Source organism: Oreochromis aureus, linkage group 22, assembly GCF_013358895.1.
Source record: "Oreochromis aureus strain Israel breed Guangdong linkage group 22, ZZ_aureus, whole genome shotgun sequence".
Taxonomy (NCBI): domain Eukaryota; kingdom Metazoa; phylum Chordata; class Actinopteri; order Cichliformes; family Cichlidae; genus Oreochromis; species Oreochromis aureus.
This window is the reverse complement of record NC_052962.1, coordinates 25,023,810-25,040,748: the sequence shown is the minus strand read 5'-3', so window position 1 is coordinate 25,040,748 and position 16,939 is coordinate 25,023,810. Positions and strand designations below refer to the sequence as shown.

General features: G+C 44.5%; 1 protein-coding gene across 6 annotated transcripts; it reads left to right on the top strand.

Annotated features, from left to right (window-relative positions):
- Nucleotides 1-645: 645 nt before the first annotated feature.
- On the top strand, nt 646-16,921 carry prrc2a (proline-rich coiled-coil 2A). Of its 6 annotated transcripts, none has more exons than XM_039605688.1 (17): nt 646-750; nt 6,194-6,345; nt 7,554-7,599; nt 7,653-7,731; nt 7,857-7,953; nt 8,079-8,160; nt 8,244-8,387; nt 8,623-8,864; nt 8,967-9,055; nt 9,234-9,385; nt 9,976-10,078; nt 10,193-10,382; nt 11,192-11,756; nt 11,933-12,189; nt 12,362-12,665; nt 12,816-13,038; nt 13,226-16,921. In XM_039605688.1, exons 2-17 carry the CDS (start codon nt 6,283-6,285, stop codon nt 16,248-16,250), a joined length of 5,661 nt encoding a protein of 1,886 aa, XP_039461622.1. In that variant the 5' UTR covers nt 646-750; nt 6,194-6,282; the 3' UTR covers nt 16,251-16,921. The 6 variants fall into 6 exon arrangements, with proteins under 6 accessions (XP_039461622.1, XP_039461624.1, XP_031593970.2 ...); XM_039605690.1 differs by adding an exon at nt 10,863-10,955 and having other exon boundaries at nt 7,554-7,731; XM_039605689.1 differs by lacking the exon at nt 646-750 and adding an exon at nt 801-948.
- The last annotated feature ends 18 nt before the right edge of the window (nt 16,922-16,939 follow it).

Genomic DNA, 16,939 nt, shown 5'->3' with positions numbered 1-16,939 from the left:
TGTTTGGTGCCCTTTTATGCTTAAATGACTCATAGGTCAGAGTTAAATGGTTTAACAAACAAACAAACATACATTCTTCTGAAAATGCTCAGGTACAAAGACTGGACTGAAAATGAGTGAAAAAGCAGCCAATGACCAAAGGAAAACTTTGAAAGATGTTCAGAAAGACTGGAGAAGTATAGTTCAAGACCACTTTAAAAAACAAGGACTGACTCCTTCAAATCTTTGCAGAGGTGGAAAGGTTTTAATGTTGTGTCTGTTAGCATTTGTATTTTATATTATTATTATTATTATTATTATTATTATTATTATTATTATTATTATTTATTTAAGTGATAAATACAGAAATCGTAACATATAGAAAAATGTCAAATGTTTGTAATAAAAATTTCAGATTTCTGTTTATAAATGTATTACAATTAACATATATTTAAAAAGATAATGCACCATCTACATATTAAAAACTTGAAATTTCAGATTTCTATTGCAAAATTAATTGTTTAACTTTTTAATGGATATGTTTGCTAGATATTTTTGGTATTAACTTTGCAATATTCCCGTTTCTTTCAGAGAGCCTTCACTTGCGCTTTAAAAAAATAAGAGTCGCTTATTTATTTTACTGTAGAGGTCCCAAACGGCTCAGTAGCCGTTGACGGCTCTTTAGGCGACGGATCGAGTCCAGCATTAACCATTTTCTTTTCCCCCCTTTTCATTTATTTTGGGAGTTACAAAAAAAGAAAAGGAGCACAAGTAAGCCGAATATCTTCTTTATCCATACGCTGTTGCTGGTATTAAATTTAGAGCAAAGCCATAGTGTGTTGGTTTGACTATGCGGGAGGATAACGTTGCTTAGCTAGCTGGGTCACTTGCTGGAAAGAAGCTATACGTGATAGCATAAGCTAACCTCACTCTGCGATACAACCTCGAGACAAGTCGGGACAAGACCAGGTCAGTGGTTGGAAAAATTGTGCATGTTTCCATGCGGACATTGGACAGTTACATTGTACCGAAGACACATTGTTACTCTTACCTCCGGGCAAGGGCTCGGCGCATCTGTGAGGGTGTTTTGGTCAAGGATCGAGGTTATTTTTATTTTTGGAAAAGGCATAGCTAACGTCAGGTGGTTGCCTAGCTCATTAGCCTAGCTTGGCTAAGTGGTTAACTAGTATTCGCTAGCTTCTGAATTCAGCCACTTGTTTTTTTAGTGTGTAACCACACGTTTATTTACCTTGTAGTAAAGGTGTCTGGGAAGTTTGTGTGCTGATGAAATATCTGTTTACTATTAGATGTGTTTTTCGTGGCTAGTGCTAGCGGATAAACGTTAGCGAGGCTTCAGCTTTAGCTCAGACGGTGTCCGTTTAAAAGACGCTCCCGTAGCTCAGTATTGATGATTTGTCAGTGGTTGTTTTTTCCAGCACAGTTAAGTTGTATAGTGTAGTGTATTTTAAGTAGTATGTACCTACACAAGCCAGCTCTTTAATGCTACCCAACCGGCCTGGGTTAATATGCACAGGGCCCATCTCCACCGCCATTTTGTTTTGTTCATCTAATAAAAATCAGTTTTTCCTGCGTTACCCCGGGCCTCCCACGAACTGTAAGTAAGCAGAACATTTTGGTAAGGACGAGCAGTCGCAATGTCACTGTGTGATACAAAGCATGGAGCTGACAAGCGGTGAGCTAAGTGATAGCTGCGAGGTGTTGAAAATACATTATGAAACATCAACGCAGTCCCCCTCCCAACGAGATCACCGAGGGCCTCTGTTAGCATCGAGCTGGTTAGCACCACAGGAGGAAAAAAAATAAGAAAAACATCACAAATCACCGCTCCGGATGTTTCTGCTTTGCATATATATGTACAAGGCAATGATTCCTAGAGCTACTAGCTGATTTTTGCCCGTCGTGGTGGGTGTTGACGGTTAGCCTTTAGCTTCACAGGGCCTCTTTGTGGTATACGTTGCTGCACTTAGGGCTCCAGTTAATCCCCATACAACATCTAGCTGACCAGCCATCCCACGACCTAATTTTCTAATCTCATCTGGCTATTGAGGCTCGCTGCGGGGCTACCGCTGCTTCATAGTTGCCGTGTGCAACCTTTTTTAAAAAGTAATTAACGAAGGGTTATTTGTTTTTTTTAAAGTGATGTGTGTAAAAGCAAACACCGTACATTTTGCTCCTTTGATGATTGTCAGTGCGCAGTAGAAGGCTGCATATTTGAATCTTCAACCATATGTTGGGAATGTGTTGTTGTTGCTGTTTGTGTTATGCAGCCATCTAATGAGACGTCTTCCCACCTTTCAGTTATTTAATGCTTGAGTCACTGTAGCACAGACCTATATCTCTATAATCAACGTTTTCTAAACGCAGACCATTTAGATTGGCTTTCTCACGTCAGTATTCCCTTTTTATTGAAACCAAGTGAATGAAATGATGTGACAAAGTCTTCACGATCTTAGAGACCCGTGTGTTCGCAGTCATTGTGCCTAATGGGAGTAGGGGGTGGTGGCAGCAGTTTAACCTGATGGATGCAGCCAAATCGCTGTGAATTGGACAGATGTCAGTGCCCTGTGTTTTATTGATGTGCAGTAAAATGAGTTCAAGCTAAAGGCCTGGCAGTTGCCATGGAGCCGAACCCTCTGTCTCAAGATGAGGCATGAAGAATATCATTTATAATGTGTTTCCATAGAAACCGTGGTTCTGCTTTTTCCTTTTTCCCCACCTTTTTTTGAAATAATGTTCATGTGATAAGCACTGAACGTCTGCTAGCTAGGGTTGAAAGGTATAGCCTTAAAATGTCATGATATTTTAAGAAAATTAGCATTTTGGCATTATCCATCCTTTTCCATTGAGCTGGTGTATTTGATGACACACTTAGTGATTTGATGTTTGAATCGATTGAAGCAAGATGACAGCAGCAGCATTGTGGTGCAATAGTAGTGACACAGCATAAGTCAAACGTAGCACAAAAATAGCTTAGGTTTTGTTTTTCCTGGAATGTTTAAGGGAGTATAAAATAACTGCTTAACACTTTAGAACAACAATAAATAGAGTAACTTAACCTTAAGTCTTCCGGAGATGCATGGTATTGTCGCATATTTCTCGGGGTGTTGTGCTTTGGGTCGTGCATTTTAACCAGCTGCTCATAGCCCTGCTTCACCACCTTGTAACCACATCAGTAATTTCCATCCACCCTTTGCTCTTCCTGTCACATGGAGTGCAGTTAGCAAGGTGCTCAGTGGAGCCATTTGTTTACATTTGAGTCGCACATCACCAGCCGCTAGTATTTCCTCCTTTATTAGCTGGTTGTACTTGATCATCTGTTTTTGCTTCAAGCACTGAAACAAGTTTTTTTTTTTTCTACACTCAACAGGAACAGTTTTCTTGCATATTTTACAAAGCACTGCTTTTATTTATTTGGATTTATGAGGGGGGCTTCTTAGGTACTATGCAGCTCTTGCTATCAGACATGACAGGCTTGTCTTGTTGTGTGCACTAGAGATCATAAACATATAATGTTGCTATATATAGTATGACATTTTTATAGCACATAAAAATTTATGCTGGTGTTATTGCTATGTTATAAATGGTGCAGTCATATGCTCCCATTAAACTGTATCCATATGGGCATATAGAGATCTGCTTATCTGACTTTATACAAATAGAAAATTAAACTGACATGTTGGCTCCAGGTGGCTGCTGATACAGAGTACCGAACCAGTACCAGTGTTCAGTTAACAAGCTGGAGTCTTATCTTTCTTTTTTATATATATATATATATATATATATATATATATATATATATATATATATATATATATGTATATGTATGTATAAGGTAGTAATATGTGTGGTCTACACATCAAGTTTTTTTCTGACTTTTTGAAACAAATTGTTAAATAAATGCATCCAAAAGGTCTTTATTAAAAATCAGAAATGCACAGTTTATCTAATATATTTGAATAGTGGATAGCTGGCTAGGGATTGTACTCAGTTGTGGATATGGACAACTGCAGACACTGTTGATAAAGACAGTTTTAATTGTTGATGAAAGGTGCTGGCTTAGTTAGTACGTTATAGCATCTCTTGAATTATAGATGTGACTTCGTGGTGAGGGATGACAAATTAAGACAAATTAAATTAAGGAATTACCGTGGCTATGTGTTAGTCCTGTGCAGAGCTTTGCAGACCAATGTCTGCATGTTGTGTCTATGTATTGTCAGAGGGGGGGAGAGCTAAAAATGTGTAGACCAAAAGGTGTGTGTTTGCGATGTTATTGTCCTTTAGTTTTAACCGTTGCCACAGAGAAGAAACTCATGTTTCTTTGTAGTGATGTGGAACCAGGTGTTAAAAGTAATAAAAACTGCACATCTGTGCTTCTCACACTGCTTTTCTTTATTAATATTACTTTTTAACACTTCTTTCTCTCCGTGGTGAACTGCATTATCACTTCCTTTAATGTTCGACCCAGCTTTTTTATCAGTCAGCATCCTATGTATGCATATCATCACTGCTACATGCTTTTTTTTATTTATTAATTAATTTTTTTGCTGTGGGGGACTGCATACAAGCACATCTTTGTTGGTTGACTAGCCAAATGCCTACCAAAACAAACATGAACATGCTACCATGAATTCTACTTTATTCTTTACTGCTTACTGTTCTTTGCACGCTAGTCTCTCCTTTCTAGCTCAGTACTTAACGTTTTGACACACATATTGGAGTAGAGTTGACTAGAAACCTGAAATTCAAATAATATTAACCAAGTTGTCAAGAATGCATTATGTTAACATAAAAATTGCAAGTGCTTCGGAGCAAGGGGCAGTGAAGGCATTCCTGTCGCCTGACTTTTCCAGTCATGTGGCCACAATTCTTGGTTAAATTCAAAACTGTTGCAAACATACAAAGAAAAATTGTTGGTGTCACAGCTGTGAAACGCCTCTAAACCGTTGTTGCTTTATTGTTAGCCTCTTCCATGTTGTGTTAAGCTCTCCTGCTAGAAAAGTGGAATTGAACTGAATATATTTGTCTCATAGGTCACTCAGAGGTCACCGATATATTAGTCCAGCTTTTTGAGTCAGGATTGGACCATTATCTGATCCAAAAACTGTGTTGATTCTTGTCTTTATATGCTGTTGATTCACCAAATCCAAGTTGGATGACATTCAGCAATATATCACAGAAAACTTATGGTCTTACCTATACACGTGCTCAAAAGCTTTCAGTTAATTTTTATGTTACGAAGTTGGTTTCCTGGAACTTTGTCCACATTGTCATAGGGAACAGTTAAGTTGTTTAACTTTATAAGCCCCCAGTCTACAGACAGGTCAGCCAAAGTCACACCAGTCTTGACTAAATTGCCAAGTGTTGAACGAAAACTTAAAAAACAAGTGTTTTTAAATCAGATGTATCGGTCGTAAATGTAGCAGATGTTAAAATATATCAACTTGCACTCCTTTGTTTAAATTACTAAAGGACAGGCTGAAAAATTATGTTTACAATAACACTTAAAACTAATAATGAGACAAGAGTTCTTGTGTTTTAATGTTTTTAAATGTATATTTTTATTTCCCACCTGTGTCAGAGAAACAAAGACTGTCTTCCTTTAGCCAGTGCAAAAGGAATGTAAAAAAGTTAATTACGAGCCACTCATGTAGGTACATCGCGTCTCATTTATTTGTATAAAAATCAGTAAGTCTGGTATCAGATGATATCGATATTTGCCAAATATTTTTTTGCATCCCTGGTGTAAATATATATTTTTGTAGTTTCAGTAAACTGCTATTTAATTTTTACTGGGTCAATCACAATGACATCTTTTTTGTCATTTGAATTGACAAAAATTTAAAATGGAGGAATATTGCTTCAGACATAGAAGTAAAATTACACCAGAAAAGCCTCAGAAAATGCTGTAAATTGTCAATTGTTCTGACTTGTAGGAAAATAAAAAAAGAAACTAATCTGAGTGTATTTTCCCTACGTGCTGTGTCATTGTGTTTCAGAATATCCTGTTTCATAGAGCTGTCTTAAAATAAAGGTTTGCTACACCTATTAATCTGAAAGCAGTTATACCTAATGTCAGCTAGAAGAAACATAACTGTATCATAACTGTAATCCCTTGTTAAATATAGTTAAAATTCAGAAATTTCATTCTCTTTCTGTGTATTCTTGTTCTCCTTGTCTCTTCTTTCTTCTACAGTCTCAGGGCTCACCATACTCAATGAGCGGACAGCGCAATGTCAGATCGCTCTGGGCAAACTGCAAAGGGGAAGGAAGGCAAAACCAAGTATGCGTCTCTCAACCTGTTTGATACATACAAAGGAAAGAGCCTTGAAACACAAAAGCCTGTTGGTGAGTATCTTCAGAACACACAAGCTTTCACAGCATACATCCAGAGGAGGGGGGGGTACTATGAATCAGATTCAGCATAGCCAGGCTTTCTTTGAATTAGCTGGTTTGGTAAAACCTGAAAGTCAGAGCTTATGGCTATCACAACATGTAGAAAATAGCATTGTTATTATCTACATTCTCAACATAAATCACTTTCTAAGCAGTTGTAACAGATTTCAAAGGGCTCTAATTAAATTCTGCCAGGTGGTGTGGTTTAGTAAAAACCTGTGCTGTCACTGATCATTTGAAACTTAAACAGATCTCAGTTGTATCTGCTCATTAGTGTGATTACAATTTTCTCGCTGTGCTGTGTTTCCACCAACTAATGCAACTTTGAAGTGTTAGCTTAGGGTCTCACTAATGGCGCTGCTTTTTAATACACAAAGTGTATCTATCTATCAGCACTGTTTATTGATGAAACTGTGTTATACTGTTTGTTATTGATGAGTGTTTGCACTCACGTGTTAAAGAAATAACAAAGGGAAAAGGGGGACCTGGAGGGTGAGTTCCAGAGACACTGAGGCTGACCAGAGACAGAGGCTTACTTGTGGATGCTGTTTGACTTCTATGCTGAGACCCCAGTTTATGTTTTATTCAGAGGCTACCCTCTAGATTCAAGCAGCTGTCCCCTTTCCCCGACTACAGACTTACCCCCTCTTACATAGTGAAGGCCTGAAGCTGCTGTGGTTGCTCTGAGCCTTAGGAAAACAAATGAGGGATTGATATTCAGAACAGCTTCGCTTTCAGGCTTTTCCATGGTTCTGTAAGCATCAATGTGCTAATGCTTCTCTATAAAACTGTAATTGAAGTGGGTTTGCTGAATGTTTTTAATAAAGTCTAGAGAGTTTTTTGTTTGTTTGTTTAAAAAAATAAATCCACATTCATCAGAATCACCAGACCAAAACTACCACGTTTTTAGCCTTCGCAGTGATTCAGCACCCTAATTTTACATCCAGCAAGTAATCTGAGCACAATCCCTGTTTTCAGGCTCCCTCTAGATTTGAACAGTGTAGGGTTTCAGTGGTCCATCTGTGCTAACGACCTCCTGTTGTTACAACCAAATTTCCCCTTGTGGGACAATTAAAGAATTATTTATTTTATTTTCTATTCTATTCTATTCTATTCTATTCTATTCTATTCTATTCTATTCTTTCTTGTTTCCATATCAGTTCCCCCACGCCATGGCCTGCAGTCTCTTGGTAAAGTTGCCTCTGCGCGGCGTATGCCACCCCCTGCCAACCTGCCCAGTCTGAAGGCAGAGAACAAAGGCAACGATCCTAACGTCTCGCTCGTTCCCAAAGACGGCACAGGATGGGCAAGCAAACAGGAACCAGCAGACCCAAAGAGGTAAGAAAGCTGTAATCCAACACCTTCAAGTTTAATGGGTGTTAATGTGACAAGTAGTTTTATTCTTGTGTGATTGCTTGTTGTATTCGGTCTGAAGACTTGTATGTCTGCTTTTTCTCTCTCAGTACCGATGCATTGTCAGCACCGCAGCCGGAGTCGCAGCAGCCTGTGGCTTCACAGACACCTGCACCGACCCGCCCGAGAACCCCGCAAGCTTCAGAGGTACACGTCATCTCCATAACATTAAAACAGAATATACCCTGAGTAAATGGTTGCCAAAAGACATCTAGCACAGCTAGCTGGCGTGTATCATATGGTATTTGACTTTGTGTGTGCACCATCCTCAGGCTCTGGCCCCAGCTTCAACCCAGGCCGTAGGGGCAAGGTCCTGGGCACAGGCCAGTGGAACACATGGAACACAAGGGGATGGTGAGTGTTTCTTTTGCTGCATCTCCTTCAATGGGTTTGTTTGTTTGCAACTCAGCCCCTCTTTTCATCATCTGTTTTTGCAGGTGGAAAGGGATCAAACCTACCGTCGCCATTCTCTCGCGAGGAATTTCCCACCCTGCAGGCGGCTGGCGACCAGGACAAAGCTGGCAAAGAACAGGGCACTGCAGATCAGTGGTATGGGCCCGGACCAAGCCTCCGCCCCCAGAGTGAGTAATGCGAGCTTTGTCTCTAATAATTTGTCATCCACTTATTGATTATGGTAGTTTGGAGAGAAACACCTCGGGCAGGATTTTCATTTGTATTTATTTTTTTAACTTTACTAATTGACAGTCTCTTCAGATTCATAAAAATAAAAAATGACTTTCCATTCTTGTTCTGATTACGTAAAAGTCTATAAATCATACTAACCACTCCGTCCTCTCCTGTGTTCACTGTCCTCAGACGTTACAAGTTGGCGGGATGGTGGGGGCCGAGCCCTGGCACCCACCCTGCCTGGGGAGGGGGTTACCGAGGGTGGCACTGGTGGAGCTCTGGTGATGGATGGGGCAGCTGGGGTCCCCCCTCCAAACTCACAGAACCACGGGCCACCTAGGAACCCTCCTGCAGGCAGCCCCGCCCTGCCCCTGCCCCAGCCTCCTGTGGGGCCTGGGTTCCCCCAATATCGAGGGATCATACCCCCCTTCGTAAGTGTTAGTTTTCTTTTATCTGCATTTCTAACCCAAATAAATAAACAAACAAAAACAAAAGAAATAGGTGTCTGAACTGGATCTGTTTTTACTCCCTAGATGTATCCTCCCTATCTGCCCTTCCCAGGCCCCTATGGGCCTCAAGGGCCCTACAGGTACCCACCACCTGGTGAAGGGACAGCTCCAAGGTATGTTCACTGAAATGCTACTTCATCTACTTTTAATTTCACTGTGGAGGGAAAATGTTCTGCAGTACAATCAAATGGCCTAGAGTTTAACTCATAAGTAATCAAGAGCTGCTTTTTTGGGCCAAGGTTTTTTGTTTTCATCATATCCCTTAAAAAAGAACCTCCCCCATTATTTCAGGTTCTCTCGTGGGCCGGTTGGTCCTGAGAGCAGGCCACAGGGTGGTCCACGCGATGTGGGTGGAGAGGTGGTAAAGCGACCCTCCATTTTAAAACAAGACGACTTGAAGGAGCTAGATGAGCTGGACCACGATGGAGACGAAGGCTGGGCAGGTAAAAAAAAAAAAAAAAAAAATTTCCATTCACAAAGCTGAAACATCATAAAACTGGTTCTAAGTTTGTAAGCCCCCTCCAAATATACACTAAAAGAGTGTTTTTGTTAAATGAAGTTCAAGTTGTTCCTATCTATAATAAAAACAGAAAATTTTCTGAATAGAATAGATATAATAGTAGAATAGATATAATTATAATATAATAGATATAATATAATAGAATAAATTTTAACAAATGGCTTTAAAATATCTGAAATAATTGGTTACTTTTAATGTTGTTACAGAACTAGAACAAGAATCATAACCTTCCGTGTTTTAAGTAAAGACTTGTTTTTGTGTGTCTTGCTTATGCAAGTTAATTTAGTTCAGCTGTGCAGAGCGTGTTCTGCCGAGCCTTCCTTTTTCTGCTTTCGAGGATTGCTATTGTTGGTGCATATCAAATTTCATGCTGATCCTTCCAGCATGGTTTAAGTTGCTGGAGGGAGGGAGAAGGATTAGTGATGGTTGCTGAATAATGTTACACTGTGGATGTTTGGCACAAACATGGTTCTGATGGCTTCCATTTTGTTTTTTGTTGTTTTGCTGAAACAGGAGCTCATGAGGAGATAGATTACTCCGCCAAGCTGAAGTTCAGCGATGATGAAGGAGATGAAGAGGGAGAAGAGGATAGAAACGAGAGCAAGAACGATTCGCGGTGAGTGACCAAGTACATTTAATGTGTGATAAATTACAGTACTCTTGGGGGGTTTTTTTGTTGTTGTTTTTCTTGATATTATTCACTTACATTTTTTGTCCTTCTTGTCCTCAGTGATCAGCAGAGGTCTCAGGATGCCCCCAATGCAACCTCTCACTCTCGAGCCTCAGACAGCGGTGGAGAGACCCGCAGGACCCCTCCCTCTAATGTTGACAATGGCCCCCAACCCCCCTCCAGCAAGCCAGGATGGGCCGAGGAGGGAGGTAGTGGTTGGGGGAGCCAGGGAGCGCCATCCACCTATCAGGTACTGTGCTGAACAGCAGTAACAACAAGACATTTTTCACTGCAGGAACCTGTGGGCTCTTTTAGGAACCATCCCTTTTGGACCTCCTAAAGGGGTGTTATCAGACCAACAAAACTTACCTGTAACTACTCTGCAGGTGAGGAAGAGAAGCAAAGTAGAATTTTCCTCTTGAATCCCTTGATTTTTGTGGGTTTTTTGGCACAGGAAGATTTGTGGTGAATCCTACACCGCAATGGGAACAGGCTTAAACAGGCTGATTTGGGGTTGTAAATGTGTGCTCTGAGTTCCTGCAGTGGATAAGGCCCTAAGGTTTTACCTTACATGGAAGCCTTGTGAAATTTTCAAATTGAAAACAGGTTACAGAGTTAATTCTGTTAAGGCAAGGCCTTTTTTGTGGGCAGGCATGTGTTAGTGTCTGTATTTTGCATCAGTGTAGATTATTGTGGTGGACCTTAGCTAACTGTGTCTGCCTGTATACAGGGGCGCAGGCCTGGATTGGGTGGTCCCCAGGAGCAGCCCTCCCCCCCACATGGGCCGCTCCTCGGACCAGGGCCCTACTCCTTTTACCGACAGGTAGACATCAGGACAGGGCCTCATAGAATAATCATTTCTGTCATTGCCTCATCCACCACCTATGGGTCTTAAGTCATTTTTAGTTTTAAGTTCCCTTCTCCCCCCCCCTTTGGTTTTTATTACAGTGGAGGTTATCATTCATACATACATTCTACTTTTTTAAAAGATTATAGTAATTTCACTTGGAAGGCTAAAAACTTCATGATAAAAATATTCAGTGTTTTCTAACTCCTCAGGATCGGCCCCACAATCAGGGAGCCTCTCTTGGCCAGGGGAAAACTGCCCCTGCTCAGCATCAACCAGCAGCAGGAGCCCCTAACCCTCTTACACAGCCTGGTCTGCTGGTTCATGCAGCCCAGGGGGATGATGAGGACGAGACGTGGCGTCAGCGCAGGAAGCAGTCATCCTCTGAGATTTCTGCTGCTGTTGAGCGAGCTCGTCGCAGGCGTGAGGAGGAAGAACGTAGGATGGAGGAGGAGAGACGTGCAGCCTGTGCGGAAAAGCTGAAGAGGCTGGATGAAAAGCAGCAGCAGCAGAGCAGCAACACAATGGCTGGTGGTGGTAGTGGCGGTAGTGGCGGCAGCAAAACCCCCAGCCTTGATGGAAATTCAACAGCTGCTACGGCAGGCAGCCCAAGTCCATCAGTTTCAGCTTCAGCTTCCTCCCCTAATATCAGCCAGCCTCCTTCCCCCTGTGTGGACTCTGAGGAGCCTCCAGTGCTAGCTGTCCCGTCAGGGACAGGTCCAGCTGGTAATGACCGCCAGCGACCCAGCAGCAACAGCAGTTACGATTCTGGTGCAGGTGAGTTTCTTAGATGCAAATGGCCTGAAAAGCAGACCTATCCTGAAAAAATCATCAAGAAGCATTCAAGTAAATAACATTTATATTCTTGATTTAATATAGCATTTTAAGTAAATACACCACATAATAATCATGATGACTACAGATTTAACCCTGCAACTTTGTTCTTGATTTAGATACCCAACAGTGTCCCCAGTTGGCTGCACCACAGCCGCAGCAGCCCACACTGGATGTACCTTTACCAGGAGAGAGTAAGGAAGAAGCTGTGAGCACTCTTCACATTCGTACAGGAAGTGCAGGCGAAAGAGGAATCGACCAAGTAAAGGTCGAAAATATCGGAGGGGGATCCAGTCGTCAAGCTGGTGGCCCTCCTGGCCAGGGCTACTCAAAGTATCAGAAGTCTCTTCCACCTCGATTTCAGAGGCAGCAGCAGGTTTGTTTTTGTTTTGTTTTTTCCCAAACGTAAGAGAGAGAAATACAGTTTAAAGTCGTTGTTGCATTCTGAATGAGCAGGGCCACTGTGATTTTGATTTTGATTTTTTTTCCAAAGGGAAGTGCTTTTAAACATCCTGAGTGATTGCATTTTTCCATTCACTTCTCTGTAGGAGCAACTCCTAAAGCAACAGCAGCAGTGGCAACAGCAACAGCAGCAACACAGCCAGGCATCACAAAGCCAGCTGTCCCCACAGACCCAGGCTCCACAAGGTCCTTCACCAGGTTCAACTCCCCAGCCTGGACCTGGACCTAAACAGGGCGGACCCTTGTATCAGCCTGGCGGTATGGTTCGACCTCCACCCTTACCAATGAATTTTGACCCTCGGTGGATGATGATGCCCTACATGGACCCTCGTATGATACAGAGTCGCCCTACACCCATGGAATACTATCAGGCCGGCATGCATCCTTCTGGTGAGTGGATGCATAATCACAAGTAATACAATTAAATCAGGAAATATTGCAGTATTACAGGCCATGCTTAAAATGTTCAGTGGTATTGTGTTACTGTGAAGTCACACTGTTGGCTGTTGACTTAGATATTTTTCTTGAAATTTTATTCAGGGCTTATTGGGCGTGAGCGGTCTGATTCTGGGGGGTCTGGTTCAGACCCCTTTGACAGACAGCAACAGCATCCAGGGCATCCTCACCGTGGGACTCCCCCTATGGATCCTAAGCTGGCCTGGGGGCCTGAGGTGTTCCCTGGAGGAGGGGAAAACCGTGGGCTAACTTCTCCCCTGAGACAGAAGCAGGCATCAGAGGATGATGATGTGGCCAAAGGGCCCAGGTATGGATACTCGTTTTGTTTCATTTGAGTGAGATCGAAGATAAAACCTCTCTCTTTACTGTTAGACTGTTGCTATATAGAGCAACTATAAAAGTATCCATGTAAGCTTGTATTATTTTTTTTATCATCTGTGTTTTTATTTGAGTGAATAAGTTGCTATTTTCTGTTCTGTCTTTCTTTATCATAGGAGCGACACTCCTCCACACCGCATGCGAGAGGGTGGATTGGGACCCATTCAGCAGCCCAGTTCTGCATCTGGGACATCCAATCAAACCCCACCCCCTGTTGGCAACCAGGGTGGCAGCCATCACCCTCATCACTACATCGGCGGACAGGGCAACTACAGCAACTTCCCCGATCAGGGCGCAAGGATGCCTCCTCACCAGCATCAGAGGGCGGGTGAAAGGGGAAGCCAGCCGCATGGGTTCCCCCACCAGGATGAAGGGCCTGCCCGAGGAGCTCAGCAGGGCCAGATATGGGGAGCCCCACATCCTCACTATGATCGTAGCGGGCGCCCAGATCATCCCCCTGTTGAAAGCAACTCTCACCTCCACCACCCTCACAGCCACCACCCTCAACAGCCTCACTTCCCCCTCCATCCCCATAAACCAGAGAACAGAAGTGGTGAGGCCCCAGCTAAGAAGACTGACTCTTCTCCTCCTCTTCACCAACCTTCCCTCTCATCCTCCTGCTCCTCTTCCTCCTCTTCCTCTTCCGCCAGGGAGGATGGGAGTGTCAAAGGGGCACCGCACCATCACCCATCACAGAGAGAGAGCGAAACCAGTATCGGGCACAGTCACGCTGAAAGAGGCAGCAGTGGTAATGCTGTGGGTGGTGGCCATGTGAAACAAGAGAAGACAGGTCCGGCATATACTTCCCATTCAGCCAACACTTCTAGCCCACCTCTGTCTCAACTTGGCAGCCACAGTCAGCCCCCACAGCAGCAGCATCCTCATCCTAAATCAAACCAAAGAGGAGGGCGCGAGCATAAGACAGAGACACACTGGGGTCCACGGCCTGGCAGCAATACTACTGGGGGTTCCTCTCACGGAAGGAGGGGCAACAATGCAGGAGGTGGGAACAGCTCCCGTGGAGGAGAGGACTCTTCCAACACTCCATTGGACCACAAACCCTCCAACCAATCAGGAGGAAGCAATGCCAACAGGAGGGCTGGGCCCATTAAGAAGCCAGTGCTGAAAGAAATCAAGAGAGAGGCAGTGGATGCAGATGGAGGAGAAAAACAAGGCACAGGATTTGGAAAAGATAAAGAGCAAGATGGTGGACAGCCTGTCTCTATGAAGCAGGATGCCTCCTCCAACTCTCAGAACACATCAGTTTCATCTAAGGACGAGCCACCCCAGACAGCCAAACCCAGAAATGGTGGAAAAGAGCGATCATCAGGTGGAGGAGGGTCAGGTAGAGGTCCCAAAGATGTAGACACTACTTCATCAGGTTTTTCAGGGTCCTCCTCCAGGAGAGACAGAGACCGTTCCTTTGAAAAGGGAGGCAGCACCTCTCACCACCATGGAGTCCCCCAGAAAGGTGGCAGAGCCAGCCGAGGAAGAGGGGGAGAATTCTATGGGCGAGGCCGTGGGTACCGGGGCACCTACACGGCCAGTGCTGGACCCACGGGTGGAAGCCGGGGCAGAATGGGTGGCAGGAGTGGGAGAGACTACCGCTCAACAGCCGGTGGTGGCCATCATCAGGAATCCAAGGGTGAAGGAGCCAGTGGAAGGCATGGTCAAGATCGGTCTCAGCATAACCCAGCCCGGGCCAGAAACCGCAGTGAAACCCGCAGTGAGGGCTCAGAGTATGAAGAAATCCCCAAGAGGAGGAGGGAGAGAGGCTCTGAGACGGGCAGCGAGAGTGGAGCAAGCGATGTCGGCCACTCGGACAAAGAAGACAGCCAGAAACCGAACACCAAGAATGGCTCCGATAACACCACTAGCAGTGTAAATATTTCATCTGCTCCACCCAGAGGCTCCCAGGCCCGTGTCTTCACCCCTAGGGGTGTGCCCTCTAGAAGGGGCAGGGGTGGTGGAGGTGGAGGAGGAAACATCTACAGGAGTAGTGGCAATATGGGAGCAACGGCTGGGGGACACCGTGTTGGGCCCAGCTCAGGCTCGCACGGTGGGTCATCCAAGTCTTCAGCTTCAGCCCGGAAACAGCAAGGTCCGCCACAGAGCTCTGGGCCCAAAGACTTAGGCCGAGGAGGAAATGCTGGTGAGAAGAAGGACAAGGTGGCTGAAGGAAGTCAAACTCAAAGTCAGGGGACCAACCCCCCTCAGCCATCTTTGCCTGCTACAACAACCTCTGCTACTCTGGTTTCCACTGAAAATGGTGGAGTTGCGACCCAGCAAACGTCTGCAAACCCTGTGTCAAACTCTGGAGGGCCAAATGCTCTTCCTCTTCCTTCTAATCGTGGCTTTGAGCGACCACCTAGGCGCCGTCGTCATGGGCGATCCCAGCACCAGCAGGACAAGCCACCCCGCTTCCGGAAACTGAAGGAGCGAGAGAATGCTGCACGTATCAATGGTGGTGTGGGGGTCATTGGTGGAGGAAGGCCCTCGTCTCCTTCCATGAATTCAGTGCAAGATGGTAACGGAGCCCCAGTCTCTGCTCCCATGACAGGAAATGCCCAGAATTCTACCCACAACGCCACATTAACGGCCAACAGTAACAACAGTGGCGGGCATCTCAGTAATGCAAACAGCCACCACCATCACCACTACAACCAGGGCAGTGTGGGTCCCACGCACCCACAGCACCCCCACGGTGCAAAGTCGCCTGACTTCACCAACCAGAACTCAGACCAGGCCAATGAGGAGTGGGAGACAGCTTCTGAGAGCAGCGACTTCACAGAGTTCAGAGACCGAGAGGGGGGAGGAGGAGGCAAGTCGTATGCTTCTCATCATCACCACCACATGGGAAGAGGTGGTGGTGGAGGAGGAGGAGGAGGAGGAGGTGGCAGCATCGTGGAGCGTGAGATGACGGGTAAAGAACCCTCTGCTAACAAACGAAGCTTCTCAAGTCAGCGTCCTGGGATGGAGCGGCAGAACCGGAGGGTCAACACCGGAGGACCTGGAGGTGGCGGAGGAGGGGGAAGAGGCCCCCGCGGCCCACCTGGCGGCGGCCCTGGTGGACCTGGCAGCGGAGGTGGCAACCGGGGAGAGAAGCGTGGCAACTGGCCCTCACCGAAAAATAGGAAGTGACGGAATATGCGACATTTCAGTTAAACCCCACCCACATTAACCCCCACCCTGTTACACCTTTAATCCCTTTTGATCGTAATTTCACATCTTATCTGTTGGCATTAGTGCTTTGTACAGTAAATGGAGATGGTATTCACGTTAGCCACCCCTCCTTCCCCACCCAGTCACCTCTTTCACCTTTGCATCATCCTCGTATCTGCCGTCCGTTCTTGTAAATTTCTCAGTTTGTTCCATCTTGCTCTTTGTTCATTTGTGCCCCACCCTCTTTTTTTTTTTGTTCTTTTCGTTCTTTTTTTTTTTTTTTTAACTCTTCCTCACCCTGGTTGGATTTGACAAGCATGTGATTGTTCAATTGGTGGGCGGGGGGGTTACACCTCATTTTGACAGAAGACAGTCACGCTGAGCTCCACACACACTCACACATACAAGCACAAATGTGACATCTTTAAAAACCCCACAAAGAGCATGTGAGGTCACTTGAACGCGGAAGGAAAATGTGGGATTAAATTGGCATGAATATTTGGATCGGCCAGACTTTTATATTTATGTGTCTGTGTATATTTCTACCACACTCTGGCCTCGTGTGGTTTTCTGTATTGCAGTTGTGCATCACTTCCTTCACAAGGGAAAGGGGTGCAGCTACATCTTTTAATAAGAACAATGTACCATAAGACGTTTTGTTTCTGTTG